The sequence below is a fragment of the Anolis carolinensis genome, chromosome 4 (assembly GCF_035594765.1).
Source record: "Anolis carolinensis isolate JA03-04 chromosome 4, rAnoCar3.1.pri, whole genome shotgun sequence".
Lineage (NCBI taxonomy): Eukaryota > Metazoa > Chordata > Lepidosauria > Squamata > Dactyloidae > Anolis > Anolis carolinensis.
In genome coordinates this window covers 124710235-124726220 of record NC_085844.1, presented here as the reverse complement: position 1 = coordinate 124726220, position 15986 = coordinate 124710235, and the positions used below count along the sequence as shown (strand labels likewise).

The window sequence follows — 15986 nt, the reverse complement described above, 5'->3', positions numbered from 1 at the left end:
CAAAGTACAAAGTTAATTTTGATTTCATAAAGCAATGTAGTACACAGTTCACATGTACTACATTTACAGATTGCATTTACAAATGAATTGTTTTCTCATTTTCTTCCCTTCTGTTAGATTGCTGGGTTCCTTGGGACATTGTGGTGCCTGAGCCTGCTGGCATGTATATATGGTCAAGATACTGATTTTCCTATACAGACAAACCCACTTATCTTATATGGATTTATGTTGCTGTTTCTCATCAACCCTACAAAAACATTCTACTATAAGTCTCGTTTTTGGCTGCTCAAACTCTTGGTAAGTTGTGGTCACAAACTGTCACTCACAAATCTCTATTTGTCTTTTTCTTGCCAAACCCCAACAGAAGCTATAGTAACTGAATATTCTTCAGGTATAGCTTGGCAAGTTGCCTGTCCTTCTCAGCAGGCAGTTTGCACAAAATACGCCTTGCCTGATAAATGGATGGATACACTTGACGTATTGGTTACTGATGGAAATACTATAGCAATCTCTTTTAAATGCAAAAAGGATTAAAACATCTTTGGGAAATAACAGGTCTGTAGCTATTGCTTAAATAACAATTGTTGTAGATTCCAATCAGAATAAATATTGTTTCCTTGTACTGTGTATGCTTTTCTTCATAAACTGTGCAATAGAAAATGCAGAGAATTTTGGTGGGTTTAAAATTGTTTGAGTATGCACCTGCCATTTTATGGCTGAGAACACTTTCCCACGCCAGTTAAGAAATAGCTGTTAAGTTTTTAAAACCAAGAAAAGATTATGTATTACTTTTGTTCTCTTAAGACTCTCCTCTTAACTGGTATCTTAATCTGCAGGGTTAAATCCTGGTTGCATAACAGTAACCTAACTTGTCTTGTTTGTATATATTCATGTGTTCTAAGATCTTTACCATTTGTAGCAGATTTCTGTTTTTATGAGTATCTATTATGCCTACAGGAGAGGAGGGAAAAGAAGGAGGGAGGGAGAAGAGGGAGGGTGCCAGGGATCCTCAATCAGGGTCAGCTAACACCTCCCAACAAAGGATTACCCCAGGCAAAAAGCAGCCACGCTTTGAAGCTGCAAGGCTATTTAATGCTAATCAAGGTGGCCAATTGCAACATTCACACCTGCCTTAGACAAGAGTTCTTTTTCCCACCCTGAACATTCCACAGATATATAAACCCCACTTGCCTTGTTTCCAACAGACCTCGGAACCACTGAGAGGGCCTGCCATAGATGCAGGAGAAACGTCAGAGAGAATGCTTCTGGAACATGGCCAGACAGCCCATGAGAACAGCCATCTTGATGGGCCACACGCTGGCTGCAGAGAGGGTGGGGCCTAACGGCATGGAAGGCAGGCCCCTCCCAGGAGACCACGCCCCCTGCTTTCCCCTGCTTCTGAAGGAGTGCCTTGGAAGACTGCCTTGGAAGTTCAGGGAAAGAGGAAAAAAAGGCAGAAGGGAGAAGGAGAAAAAAGAGATAAAAGCAGGCAAAGGGAGGAAGAAAGAGAAGAGAGAAAAAGAATGATTGGGTTGCTGTGAGTTTTCAGGGCTGTATGGCCATGTTCCAGAAGCATTCCCTCCTGGTGTTTCGCCTGCATCTATGGCAGGCATCCTCAGAGGTTGCGAGGTTTTTTTCTTTCTCCTTCCCTGAACTTCCAAAGCAGTCTTCCAAGGCACTCCTTTGGAAGCGGGGGGGGGGGGGGGAGCAGGGGGTGTGGTCTCCTGGGAGGGGCGTGCCCTCTGGCCCACCCCCTCCGCAGCCCTATCAAGATGGCGGTTCTCATGGGCTGTCTGGCCATGTTCCAGAAAAATTCTCTCCTGATGTTTCGCCTGCATCTATGGCAGGCATTCTCAGTGGTTGCAAGGTCTGTTGGAAACAAGGCAAGTGCGGTTTATATATCTGTGGAATGTTCAGGGTAGGAAAAAGAACTCTTGTTTGAGGCACGTGTGAATGTTGCAACTGGCCACCTTGATTAACATTAAATAGCCTTGCAGCTTCAAAGCCTGGCTGCAAGGTATTCCCTCCTTGCAGAAAGGGAGAGCAAGGAAAAGAGGAAGGTGGCAGGGAGAAGAGGGAGAAGAGGGAGGGCGCCAGGGGATCCAGAAGTCCAGCACCGCAGCGGCGGGAAACAAAAGGCTGAGCCTGCTTCTGCTGCAAGCTTCTGGGCGTCAGAGGGTGGAAAAGAGAGAGAGGCGCCCTGGGGACACAGTTAAAGGGGGCAAGGCACAAAGAGGGCGGAGGAGCCAGGGAGGGAGGAAGGGAGGCCGGCGCTGCGCCCTTCCAGGCTCCGCCAGCTCTTGCGCCTCCTGCGATCATGTAGTTGGCGTATGTCTTGAGCCGCCCTTGGTCTGCGATGCTAAGAGAAGGATAAAGGAGAGACACTTGCCCATAGTTTGTGGAAATGCAGATGAGTGTTTTTAGTTTATGAAGGGTAAGGATGATTGTCCAGGATTAACCACAGTTATTAAAAATATATTCTACAGTATATCTCTATACAGTTTCATATGGTAACATTTAAAAAATCAATTTGGTAAATGTAGGTACTCAGGGCATGTGACTTCCTGAAGGATAATTTCTCAACAAAATGTACCAAGCTGGGTTAATTTCCTCATTCTTCATGGTTTATATATAAAACAGAACCGTGTACCTTTAAATCACTAATCCCCAGCGCAATTGTTAGATGTTAATCATTTATGAAATTTGCATAATTAAAATACAAAAGGATTCCAAATTAATCTATATTTTGGAGATTCTGAAAGAATGCTTTTTTATAGCTCATTGTTTCAAAGTGAGCATCAAAACTAGTCTCATTCTTGTCCTGTTAACGTTGGCATGTTGGTTGTTGTAACTAACCAGACAGGAAAATCTGTAATCTAGGGTAAATGGAGCATGAAATGCCTAGCTTGAGAGGCACATTGCTGATTTCAGACCTTTAAGAGGAAATGGGTATCTGTTTTTACTACTAGTTCAAATACCCTCTAGCCATCATGATTGCAGAAACGTGAGAGAAAAACATTTCCAGTTCTGGCCGATGGTGTCAAGCAAATTTCATGCACTTCAGTATATTATATGAAAAGTCTTTTTATGGGCTATATATTTTATCATTACAAAAATTGTAATATGTTAAAATATCATTTTGAACTTTGCAGGATGAAAGTAATTGTTAGGATAAATCTGAATTCAGTGTCACACATCCGATACCTAATAAATTTTAATCCCAGTATGTCTAAAACAAAGCAGAAACTCAAGTCTGTTTCTATAGACCAACATTGTCTGCTTATTTTCCATTAAAACACATTTATCCTTGTAACTTATTATTTTTCAAAAACTATGCACAAGAAAAGCATTAAATTAATAAGTTTCACAGTAAATATCTGTGTCCTTTGAACAGAGTTCTAATAGTCTTTACATCTGTCATGTAAGGTTGACTGATCAAAATAATCTATAAAGCAGGTTTCCCATTAAAAAGAAAATATACAGGTTCCAATTGTGTTTTTTTCTGAATCCCACTGCTTCTGCTAGAAATCATGCACTCTCTCTTCTGTTTTCCACTGAGCATCCTCAACATCTGCTCCAGAGGGGTGGGAAATCTTTCGAAGCATTTTGATATAATAGAAGATTGGAAGGAAAACTCCAATCTTATAGAAATGTTCTGTCAGATATAAAAGTGCCCCATTCTATCCTGCCCTATGCCACAGTTCTGTATTTGTGCTATGCAATCCTATCCTTATGCCATTTTTTGTTCTTAATATTTTTTAACAGTTTCGGGTGTTCACTGCCCCCTTCCATAAAGTGGGCTTTGCAGATTTCTGGCTCGCTGATCAGCTTAACAGTCTGGCTGTGATACTTATGGATCTTGAATACATGATTTGTTTCTATAGCTTTGAGCTCCAGTGGACAGCTAAAAATGCATTGTTGGAAAATCCAGGTATGTCATTGACATGGTAGACTTAGTAACTGCTTCATTACATATTTGATTTTTGTTAAATGGAAAACTGTTCAGTTTCCTAGTTATTTGGTGAGCATCCATAATCACATTTATTGTTGGGTACAGATGTATTTTTTATAGTGTCTATTAGCAGCTTGGGACATACAGGACAATATTTCTGATTTAAAAAAAACTTTATAGTTTTCATCAAGAGACTTCACCATGTTTCAGTGACAGAATAACAACAACAATAACAACAACAACACAACAAAACTTTATTTATATGCCACTCTATCTCCCTGGAAGGGACTCAGGGCGGTTTCCAACATAGGTAAGCATTCAATACCAACATAAAAACATACTACACCACTGTAATGAAAACGTAAACATAATTATGATTAAAACAAATATACCCATTTAAAATAGTACTAGTTTCAGGACCACTCCATTGGGCGAGATTCGGCTGCCAATGGACAGAATTCCAGGATGGGCCAAGACAACTGTGAGGACTGAGCTAGGGCTAATGCAACGAAGTAACATAGAGCCAGGGGTTAAATAAAGTGCAACTGATGGCAAGGATAGGCCCTGGGTTACTTGATTTCAAGGCCTGCTGAGTAGCTATAGAATTGTTAGGCTAGTGCAATAAATTATCAAAGGGCCGTGGAAGTGGGTAAAGTGTAAGGCGGGGTCCTATCTGGTGGCCAGGGCAGGGTCTGGGATCTGAGATTAATCACTTTCAAAGGCCTGCTGGAACCACCAGGTTTTCAAGTCCCTGCGGAAGGAGGATAGTGACGAGGCTTGCCTTATCTCTTTGGGGAGGGCGTTCCAAAGGCAGAGGACCACCACCGAGAAGGCCCTCTCCATCGTCCTCACCAACTGCACTTGAGACGGTGGTGGGAACGATAGGAGACCTTTGTACCAGTTGGAATTTCTGGGCCGTCTTCAAAGGCAGCCCCACATAGAACACATTGCAGTAATCCAATCTGGATATAACCAAGGTGTGGACCACTGTGGTCAAATCAGACTTCACAAGGTATGGTTGCAGCTGGCACACAAGCTTTAACTGTGCAAAGGCCCTCCCAGCCACCACTGACACCTGAGTAGCAAGCGTCAATGTTGAATCTAGGAGGATCCCCCAAGCTGCGGACCTGAGTCCTCAGGAGGAGTGTAACCCCATTGGGCACAGGTTGTCACCCAATACCCCGATGACCAGGAGGACCCAATACGACTGACCAGGAGGACCTTCTGTCTTGTTAGCCTGCATCCAGTCCATCACAGCTGCCAGACACTGGTTTAAGGTCAGGGAGGCTTCCTTGGAGTTCCATGGAAAGGAGCGGTAGAGTTGGGTATTATCCACGTACAGATGGCACCCAACTCCAAAACTCTGGATGACCTCACCTAGTGGTTTCATGTAGATATTAAAAAGCAAGGGGGATAGAATGGAATCTTACGGGAAGGAAGTATTCTTGTTAATAGTTTGTATTGATTTCATACTAATTCCAGTCATGCTTCTAGAATTGCCCATTGACCTTTTGCTGCCTTATTTTTTTTTCAGGTAGTCAGATCTGCAACACCTATGCCTATGGTGTACGAGCAGTTGTTCAGTGCATTCCTGCTTGGTTAAGATTCGTCCAGTGCCTGCGCCGATACCGTGATACCAAACGGGCCTTTCCCCACCTGGTTAATGCCGGCAAATACTCTACCACATTCTTCATGGTGACATTTGCAGCTCTTTACAGCACTCACAGAGGTATTGTTTTCAGAACCATTGCTTTTGAGCCTAGTTCTGTACTTTTAAGTGCCAAAATATAAGAGGTTGCTCAGAATGATTGATGTTATGTCATTTTCCATAAGGCAGGATGGGGGAGTATAATTGAATGCTCTTTATATCTCTGAAATATATTGCCTATTTGCCTTCTTTTTTTGCTATGGAGTGTTTACACTTCTCACAGTAACGCTGTGAAATTGTCAATCCTTCATGCCCTTACTATAAAAAAGTAGGGTTTTTTTATTCTCTATTTTGTCAGAGCGTCCCTCCATGTAAATTATGTATTGTTTGTAAAGTGCTATCAATATGTTACAGGTAGATAAACTAAATCATGGAAGCTAGAGCCCTGAGTTTGCAAGATGTTGTGGAGGTCTCATTTATAGAGCCTTCATAAGTCAATCAGCAAACTTCAGTATTTATGGTACTTTCCAATTTAATAAAAATACTTTATATTCCTAAAAAGTTTGTCATCAAAATTTTTGACAATAATAAAAATATAGAAAGGGAGAAGATGGAGATAGGAGTGGTGGACATAAATAAATGCAGTTTTATATACAGTTACATTGGGTAGTGTAAAATGAATTCTTAATCTGTTAAATCTGTAAATTGGTCCTAGAAGAGGATTTCCTGCCTGTTTCTAATTAGATAGGTTTGGTTTTATGTGATCTGTACCGTCTTAAGGATCTATTATCCTTTTAATAAAACCTGTTGTGGTTATATATACCTGCCAGTTTTAGGAACAGTTGTGAGTGTGTAGGTGATGTTGAGATGGTGAGAGAACCTTTTAGTCACACTTTTTGTAAAAACAGTCAGGAGTTAGAGGATTGGTATGTGGGAAAATATAACACCATTTCAAGAAAGTGTGTAGTTATTCCTTTTTGATATTGGGCAGTTATAGTATTGCATGAATCCAAAAAAAGATGTAATATTATCAATACGGAAATGTGACCAACACTAGAAAAGTGCCTCTTGATTTTCATGTGTGGTTTGTCACTGTATTTTTTTTAAAACTCATGGTGATAGGGAATTGCTTCTAAGCTATTAACCTACAGAATGAAATCTCTGAACCATCATGTGCCTGAATCTCCGTGGAAACCACAATGATTTGCTTTTGTTCCTCTTGTAGAATAATATAGCTTTTAGTTCCTTACGCTTCAGGCAGCCATGGTGTTGTCTTTGTTCTTTTCCCTTCAACTGCCATTCAGGCAAGAGATTTTAGTCTGCTCAGAAACACTTGCTGATTTAGGCACATATTGGCAAGAGTGCACATTTTGCTCATTTGTAAGATCACAAGAAACAGAGTTTGAGGAATTTCCATTTATGCTAAGATATTGGTGCTATTGTTTTTGTTGTTAGTGCCATTGTAGTAGTTGTTAATATTACCACTATTACCACCTCTCTAGAAAGCTTCTCTTTTTCTTTTTAAAGAGAAAAAATAGGCTTGCTCCATGTGAGGATGGTGCTAGACAGATGAGATTAATAGCCAAAACGACATTGTAGAATCCAAATAATGATACAAGCATATCACGAGAATAATCTCTTTAATTCAAACCCATAGACCATATTAGAAAGGGTAGAGTTACTACTAAGAGAATGGAGTTTGGTGATCAGATGCAACAACATCAGCCAGTCTTTGAACAAATAGGCTTTTTTCTTCTTTTAGATAAAAATCTGTTTTCCAGACTACCTTCTCTATTTGTATCCTCCAACTGTCAGGCACTTAGGCAGCAACAGTTTTCAGTAAGGAGTCTACTAACACTTTCAAGTTTCAATTTTAACTTCTTGAACATGACATCACTACAACTTGAATATCTTTTCATGCCCTTGTCCATTTTGGGATCCAAAGCTTATTCCACCTGATGGAGCATCATCTCAAATTGTGGGTGTTAACCATCATCTATTCAAGTAAAGCCATACAGTTTAAGTATTGTTCCAATTGAAGTATTCTAGTCTTATTCCTTTACCAAAGTTTGGAAAGATTAGTTCACTACTTAACTTCGGAAGGACACTATAGAAAAGGTTCTGACTCACTGGAAAAGGTACCATTATATCACCATACCCAGACATTCAAACTGGTGACTCTTCTGCCTTTTCTTTGAAAGGGAAACTGATTGGTGTTAGTAGACCTACCATGTTTCCCCTAAAATAAGACCTCCCCAAAGAATAAGACCTAGTAGGGGTTTGGGGGGATTGCCAAATATAAGGCCTCCCCTGAAAGTAAGACCTAGCAACTAAGAAAGGGACCTTCCAGGCTGCAGCAGAGTTCCATTGGGAAGCATGGCTGCAGGGCAGAAGCAGCGTTCATACGCACTGGAGGGAGGGAGAGAGAGTGCTTGCTTTCTGTGCCTCCCTGCTGGCCTTGCCTTGCCTCCCGTCTGTCCCCCAGCCACGGCTCAAAAAACCTTCTGTCGCTGCCGCTGCGCTGCCGTTTCTTCCTTCGGAAACAAGGCTCCATCCTGGCCATGCTCCCTTCGTCCCAGAGGCTTCTGATTGGCTCCTGGTGCCAGGGCAAGGGAGGGTGGGAGGGAAGGAAGAGGGCTTCAACACCCTTTCCTGCTCCTTCTGCTTCTTAAAGGTACAGGACGCATTGGGATTCTCCTCCCATTCTTATTCCTATCCTATGCCATGAAACTTATTATTTTATACTATTATTTTTACCATATTATTAGCCTCATATTCTGTTATTATTATATCTCATTATTATATTATCCTATTAATATATATTATATCATTATATTCTATACTATTACTCTATTATTATTCTATTATATTATCATATTATTATATTATTAGCATATTCTGTTATTATTATTATATTCCATTTTATATTATCCTATTAATATATTTTATATAATTATATTCTATTATTCTATTCTATTATCCTATTATTATTATATTATTATGCTATTCTGTTATTATATCCCATTATTATATTATCCTATTAATACCATATTATTATCATCATATTCTGTTATTATTATATCCTATTATTATATTATCCTATTAATATATTGTATATCATTATATTATTATTTTATTATTCTATTATATTATCATATTATTATTATTATTATTATATTATTCATGACTACATTGAAACTAGAATAGAGAGAAATCAGCGTGGAAACCTTGTGAAACCTAAACTGCAAGAGGTACCATAGATTGTTGTACATGTAAATAATGGTAGTAACAATAAATTCTTGATAGGATTCACAGTTTGTCTGGTTATGCTGGTTTGTGATGACAACTACTTTACAGTATATAATAAATGTTCATTTTGTTGTTCAACAATAAATGTGAGCTGTTTTTCATGGAAAAATAAGACATCCCCTGAAAATAAGACCTAGTACATCTTTGGGAGCAAAAATTAATATAAGACCCTGTCTTATTTTCGGGGAAACAGGGTATGCAAAGCATACTTCCACGTTGGAATCTTGTCTTTAATATCACAACTTTCTTCATTTCACCATAGGGGAGGATCTTTTCCAACACAAAATCCTAGCTTGCCATGTCATAGAAGTTTGAGATTATGACATTTATTGCTTTCCAAATAATGCAATCGGTCTTATAGAATATGTTGTATTATTTAGCATTGCTCAAAATAAATTAGAATTTCCTGCAAGTTGCTAAACTCTTTGGATGTTGGGTTCTAAAAAGCCTTGATTAATACTTACTTGCCCTTAAAATTTCAGAAAAATTCTTTGAACAATCTCTTGAAAAAAATATTTAATTTGTATCCCATCTTTTTCCTGATGTGGGAGTCAAGCAGCCACATCATGAACAAAAGACTGTGTGTGAATGAGTAGATTTAGGCTGCTAAGGAGTTTAAGAGATGTATAGGGACTCAGCAGGTCAGAAAACATGAAAATATGAGGAACTGGCTTTCTTCAAATAGTAAAAAAATTTGAAAAATCTCCCTCACTGGGAGCAATAATTGCCACCTTTAGGCACATTTAGCTTTACTTTTTGTTGTAATTGAAAAGCTCCTGTCATCGTTTGAGTCTTTCATGCTGTGCTCATTAATATTCCAGGCTTATCTGTCATCCCACAGCTTTCTGATAAGCCAGAAACTGTGTATAATCTTGTGTATCTTACTTTGGCATCAGGGGTGAAAACATCAGGGTGACACCTGAACAGCATCCCAAGCTGTTGACATAAAATAATATGGAGAAACATAAAACAACATGAAGTTGGGGAAGCGGTGGTTTGCTGTTAAAAATGGATGTGGTTCTGAAGGGGCATTAGTGTGGAAGTAATGGGGAGGGCACCTTGTTGCTTTCTGCCAGAATTGTGTAAAGAACAGACCTGTAATGGTTGCCATGGTAACAGATGTATGTTCATTATTTTTTTAACATGCCCCCCTTCCTTTCCCGTGCTCTTACATGCCAGTTGCTGACTTCTGAGGGAAGTGTAGATGCTGAACCGCTAACCTAGAAACTAATAATCTTCTCTTAGAAGGTCAGGTTTTGTTGGCTACCACCATCTCTTTTGTGTGTGAGTGACTGAACACATGACATCTGTTTTGATCAGATTGTTTTCTTTGATTGATTTTGGTAGTCCAAGAAAATTCTGGCTGCCTTCCCAAGTCTAAATGTACAAGATGTTATGTAGATTAGCTGAATGCTGACTCCTGTAGAATAGATGCATCAAATACTTTGCATAAAATGTATTGCCTTTGGCTGTAATTCAAAGCATCCTTTGAGTGCAGTTGTGAGTGAAATCAATAGGACTTGCTTCATATCATATCTTCAGATGTAGGGTTTTAGAATTGTTTACTTATTTAAACATGATTGGTATGTGTACAATCTAGTGTGTTTTGATTTTTCCGATGTGTGCTTTGCAAACTTTAACCTTCCCTAATCTAAACCAAGATTATACACTTAGTCATACTTATTGCTAAAACAATAGAAGTAACATGACTATCAGTAACAAATAATGTTGCTATTAGTAGCAGAAATATTTATATTAGTGTACTGTGGTTTTACTTCCCGCTGCTTGCGCAGCAGGAAGTTATACGGGGGCTTTACATAAATAAATCATATATTTTGGGAAAATATACTGCTGCAAAGGATGTGGACACTCTGGCAAGCAGTCCTAGCCCAAGGCAGTTAGAACGAAGAAGTCCCAAATCCCCAGGTCAAGCAGACATTTCATTGACTGTAAAGCACTCAGATTTGCATGAAAAAGATACCAGTTTCAGTTCTTGTAAATTTCCAAGTAAGATTATGAAATGTTCCTGCTAAAACTGAAGTATGTTTATTTGTTTACTTATTATTTACTTTATTTGTATCCTGCCTTTCTCCCCGTGAGGACCTAACTTTGGGAGAGTTGCAGTGTGTCAGCGAGGGCCATACTTCAGTAGACGAAACTATGGGGTTACTTAATTTGGGACATCCTATGTTCTTACTCAGGATAGATAGATCTTAAATCATAGCTGTTTAAGTCAGCAAGAAAAAATGGCGATTTTAACTCTCTATTTTAAGTAAAGTTTCTTGGGAGGGGTCTTTATTTTTCATAAAAAGGGTAAAGCTGGTGGCTTAATCATAATAATTTAGGCCTGAATAGATTATTGTTTACACAGATTCAATCTCGTCAGCATGTTTGGTGCATTGGGTATATTTTGCATGTTTGCTTGTCACCTACTGAAGAAATTGAGTTTCATGTGGTGTCAATATAGCAGCAAATGTTATACAGAATAGTCAGCAAAAACATATTTTTCAAATCCATGAGTGTAGTGCTTCAGAGTGCCACAGGGCCTGGAAATATTCTGCTAACTTAAGCTCCAGAAACCCAGTTGCCCAAAAAACAAAAGAGAAATAAAAAATGAAGAAAAAATAAAAAAAGAATCAGAGGAAAAAAGAAAAAAAAGTGGGGGTGGGCAGACATGAAATTAGGTAAAAAAAACAACTGTTTTTTTTTTTGTTTTTTGTTTTTTTAGTATGGATGGGAGATAGGCCTTTGATTTAAAAAGAAAAGCTTAGCACCTTAGATGCACCCTGGCAATGAAGAAATATAGGTAGATTAGGTTCTAGGGCTTTTGTCACTCAGTCATGGGCGGAGGGAAGAAGTACAGAAAGAAAATGTGTGATTCAAGTACACATTGAGCCTTTCTTTTCGGAAATCGGTTACGACTCCCAAACCTAACACTTTTTGGTGCTGCTACCATTTCCACCTTTGAAAAAAAGGGACTGGCTACACATCCAGCACCTGCTCAGTTTTTCTCAATGAACTCTTGAATCATTCCGGTCAGAAATATGAAAGGCAAAAAGGATGCACCCCATGTCCTGCTGCTTGACTTGCACAAAGCGTCTGTAGAAATTAGGGAAGGGAACATTCCAAATGTATTTGTCTTCTGCTGGCATCCATACTCCAGGAACCTTGTTTAATATGGCACCTAACACCTCGGTATCAGACAGGTCTTAGGGACATATTATAAGGAATCAGCACTACCATATCCCAACCCACACAGTGATACGTAGGTTATAAGCAATCATAGGTGCGGTGCCTAGTGTTCCTCTGTTTCCTATTATGAACTGCAGAATGTATTGCTGCTATGCACTCCTGTAAACAAAAACAGTCAAAGTTAGGTGCCATTTCATGCCATGCCTACCCATCTTTATGTGTCTTATGAAATGGAAGGAAGCTACCCTATTGTCAAGATTATTTCCCTCCACTTCATTTTATTGTTCATGAATCCATTGAACATGTAGTGGCATGAAACAACCTGGAAATGCCTGCTTCATATGTACAGGGCCTACATATTTTGAATGCCAGAGCAAATCTGAGTTGAAGTTATAGAAGAAGTGAATATGTGTTTGGCTACCGATTATGCTGGATAAGTAGAGGTGGGTGCCTTGCAATGTTTATTAAGCAGACCTCAAATGCCCAATTGCCTATATATACATTAGTTAGCCAAAGGCCATGAGTTTAAGTAAAATGGTTTATAAAAAGATAATGACAGAACCAACTTATAAACAAAATCCAAGTATTGCAACCAGTATGGTGGCATACCATTTGCTGCACCTGAAAGACACCAATTTAATATCCCATTGATGTGATAATTGTAGATTACATGGGTGCAAAGGAAAGTTGTAGCATCTTTGAAAATGGGAGTTAGTCTCTCAGTCTTTCAATTAATCTCAGAGGTTGCATACAGATCCAAACTAACATGGCTATGTGATTAAAAAGTTGCAAGAATTAAATGGATCCAAGTTGTCATTTTATTTATTGTAGTAATCTCATGATTTGGGGAGTGGAATAATTCAAAAAGAGACATTTTACTTTGACATCTTTTCTGAACACTGAAGACTTTCAATGTGATATCACATATATATTTAAAGCAGTTGCCTGCTGAACTGTGAGGCAACTGTTCCTTTCAATGAAGTAATTTGCAGCCCATTAAGCCTATGGATGATAATGCTGCAGTTCCATCCATAGTCTGATAAGTACTGTTGGATGTTTAAATAAACCTGCAGAGACTCAAGAGCATGAAGGCATCAGGTGTAAACATGCTTAGTGATCAGTTCATAGAAATTCAGAAGGGGTAGACTAATCCTTATTGAACATACTATGTAAAGTAAAGCCACTTACTGAGTGTATTAAATTAGAATAATAAAATCAGGGGGTTGGAAGAGACCTCATGGGTCATCCAGTCCAACTCCCTGCTAAGAAGCTGGAAAAGGAAATTATTAGGAGCTAGGGCCTCTGAATTTTGAGATGCAAATCTTTTATTTTAACACAATGTATTGGAAACAGTTTGGTTTCATACTCTTTAGAACTGACGAGATTGCTTAAATTTATTAACATTACTTTTGGAAGCCTTTTTAAAAAATTGATATTTCTTATAAAAAAATACTATTATGGAAAAGCAGTCTATTCACCACATATCTTCCACCCTATGTAATCATAGGATCTCAGAGCAGCATAAGAAAATAGCTTTAATTGATTTTGTGATTACCTCTCCACTCTTCATCAGGTATATAGTGACTGGAGGGACTTCACTGCCTCTGCAGTATGTGGGTGGGGGGAGGGTGTTTTAGTTTCTGCAGAGGGAGAAAGGGAATTCCAACTTCCCCAGTGACCCAAAATAAACACATGGAAGCATGAGGTTCATTTTATGTCTGAGTATGTCATTAAGAGGATACCAGCCTGTATGGAGTGTACAGGAGGGACCAAATGTACCTTCTACAGTACAGTACATGCAGAGCCTCAACTATTGAGAGACACAAGAAGGTGTAAATGCTGCATCAGAATTTCATTGGACCAGTTAGCAACAAGAAAGGAAGGAATTGGGGAAAATTGATAAAATAGCAGAGTGATCAGACGGTAAGGAAGAAATTAACAAATCCTTATAGAGAATGCACACATGTGTTGAGGAGCAAATGCCAGAGAACAAGCTAACTAGTGAGAGAGCAAATGAAAAGCGACATGTTGAAATGAGGGCAAGAGAGTTCAAAAATCCTTTTGCCAAAAAATCAATTGCCTTGTTCTGCTTCCAAGATTGGGATGAGATTTCTTTGCTCACTTGGAGAAAACTCTGTTACTTTGTGCCAAGGCGTGCAAGACAGAGCAGGCGATCTTTTTCTAATATATATGTTCCTGCAAATCTTCTGGGGAATTCAAACATCTTTGGAGGAGAAGGAGCCATGACTGAAAGCACATTGGCACAGAAGGAATTGTATATGTTAAAATGCTTTTGCATATTTTGAAGAGAGAATTGAATTTTTTTGCAGGGGGACACAAAACGTCTTTTTGTTGTACTTTTTATAAGCTTACAAATGTCTCATTTTTATATTCTATTGTAGGAAATGTACATTGATTCCTTTTATTGGCAGCTAGAACTATTCACTATGTTGTATCAAAGAAGAGAGGCTAAAGCAAGGATTGTGTCTAAGGGTTCTGTGAAAAGCGATCATATGTATAGAATAAGATAGTTTTAACATTTTTCCTTATCTCATGACAGCTTAGAAAGGGGATGCTTTCAGATGAGCGCTAGCAGTTCCGATGAAAATATGCGGTGAACCTTTTCAGTCTTTAACAACTTTTCTTCGTTAAGAACAAAGACAGCAGAAGTGATGGGTTTATAAATAGTTTATAAGTGAGAAAATACTTTCTAAACACTCCAGACAATTTTGTGAGTAAGGCATGGCAGATTCTCTGGAGTAGCTTTCCTAGAAACCAAAATCCTACATATTTTTGAAGGATTTGGGATGTAACAGATTCTTAGAGCTTGACCTTCTAAAAAGTACATTTCTATTCTTTATGGAATAGTTAATGCTTCTGTTAAAACTTTATTGCAGTTGGTATTGAATTTTTCCTCCCTCTTCAATGTATCGTTTAAAGTTTTCTTGGTATTTTACTTATTTCTGCCCATACTTTTCCCCTTGAGTTACAGTTCTTTTTTCAGTTCCTCTCCTATTGCCAAATTAAAAATTCTGAACATAAACAAACCTCAGCACTTCAGCAAGTATACTCAAGTGCATTCAAATGAATTCAGGTTATACAGTATGCCAATTTGGTGTGCATATTTCCCTCTCTGGTTGGAACAGATCTTCATACAGAATCCATCCTCAAAACATAGCATCAACAATAGCTCAAACATACAAACATTCAATTAAAATGCAAGAATATACCAAGGATGAAGTATATATTTGTACTTCTTTTGTATGAGATGCATTTGTATTTTAAGATACGTTTTTGTTACCCAGTGAAAAAGAATAAATAGTTGCAGGTCTAATATATTAAACCAGGGTGAGCAGTTATATCTGAAAACTGTAATGTTTGAGGTATGCTTATTTCATATGAAGTATAATGTGGTTTGGGTGTTGGACTGGAACATGGGAGATCAAGGTTCAGGTTCCCACAGAGCTATGTGACTAAAAGTGGAAAGGAAGGGAAGAGCCATGCATATTGCACAATTGAGGGAAAGGTGGGGCATAACAACATAAAAATCATATAAACATGACTGGCTTAACCCTTTCCATCATGTAGTAATCCTTTCTAGCTAATTTTCCCATCTCTGCTGTGATTACATTGGAGATATGTTGCAATTACTATTGATTCGATCCAGTCTCAAAGGTACAATGTTTTTCAATACCAGTTGCTAGGGAACACAGCGAAAGAGTGGTATGGTGTTCATGCCTTGCATTGTGCATCCTGTAAACATCTGGTTGGCTCCTCTTGGGACATAATACTAATTTGAGCTAGCATGTCTCTTCATTCCTATGTTGTTGCAAATCTGATTTTGGCAGTGCTGCTGGATATAAAGCTTGACATAATGTAAGAAAT

At 38.6% G+C, this 15986-nt stretch overlaps 1 protein-coding gene across 1 annotated transcript in view; it reads left to right on the top strand.

Annotated features, from left to right (window-relative positions):
* Positions 1–15986, top strand: part of xpr1 (xenotropic and polytropic retrovirus receptor 1) — a 129179-nt gene that overhangs the window by 85688 nt on the left and 27505 nt on the right. The window contains exons 9-11 of the mRNA XM_003219859.4: positions 118–297; positions 3766–3931; positions 5487–5681. Coding sequence (XP_003219907.1) covers positions 118–297; positions 3766–3931; positions 5487–5681 — 541 coding nt within the window. The remainder of the gene's footprint in view (positions 1–117; positions 298–3765; positions 3932–5486; positions 5682–15986) is intronic.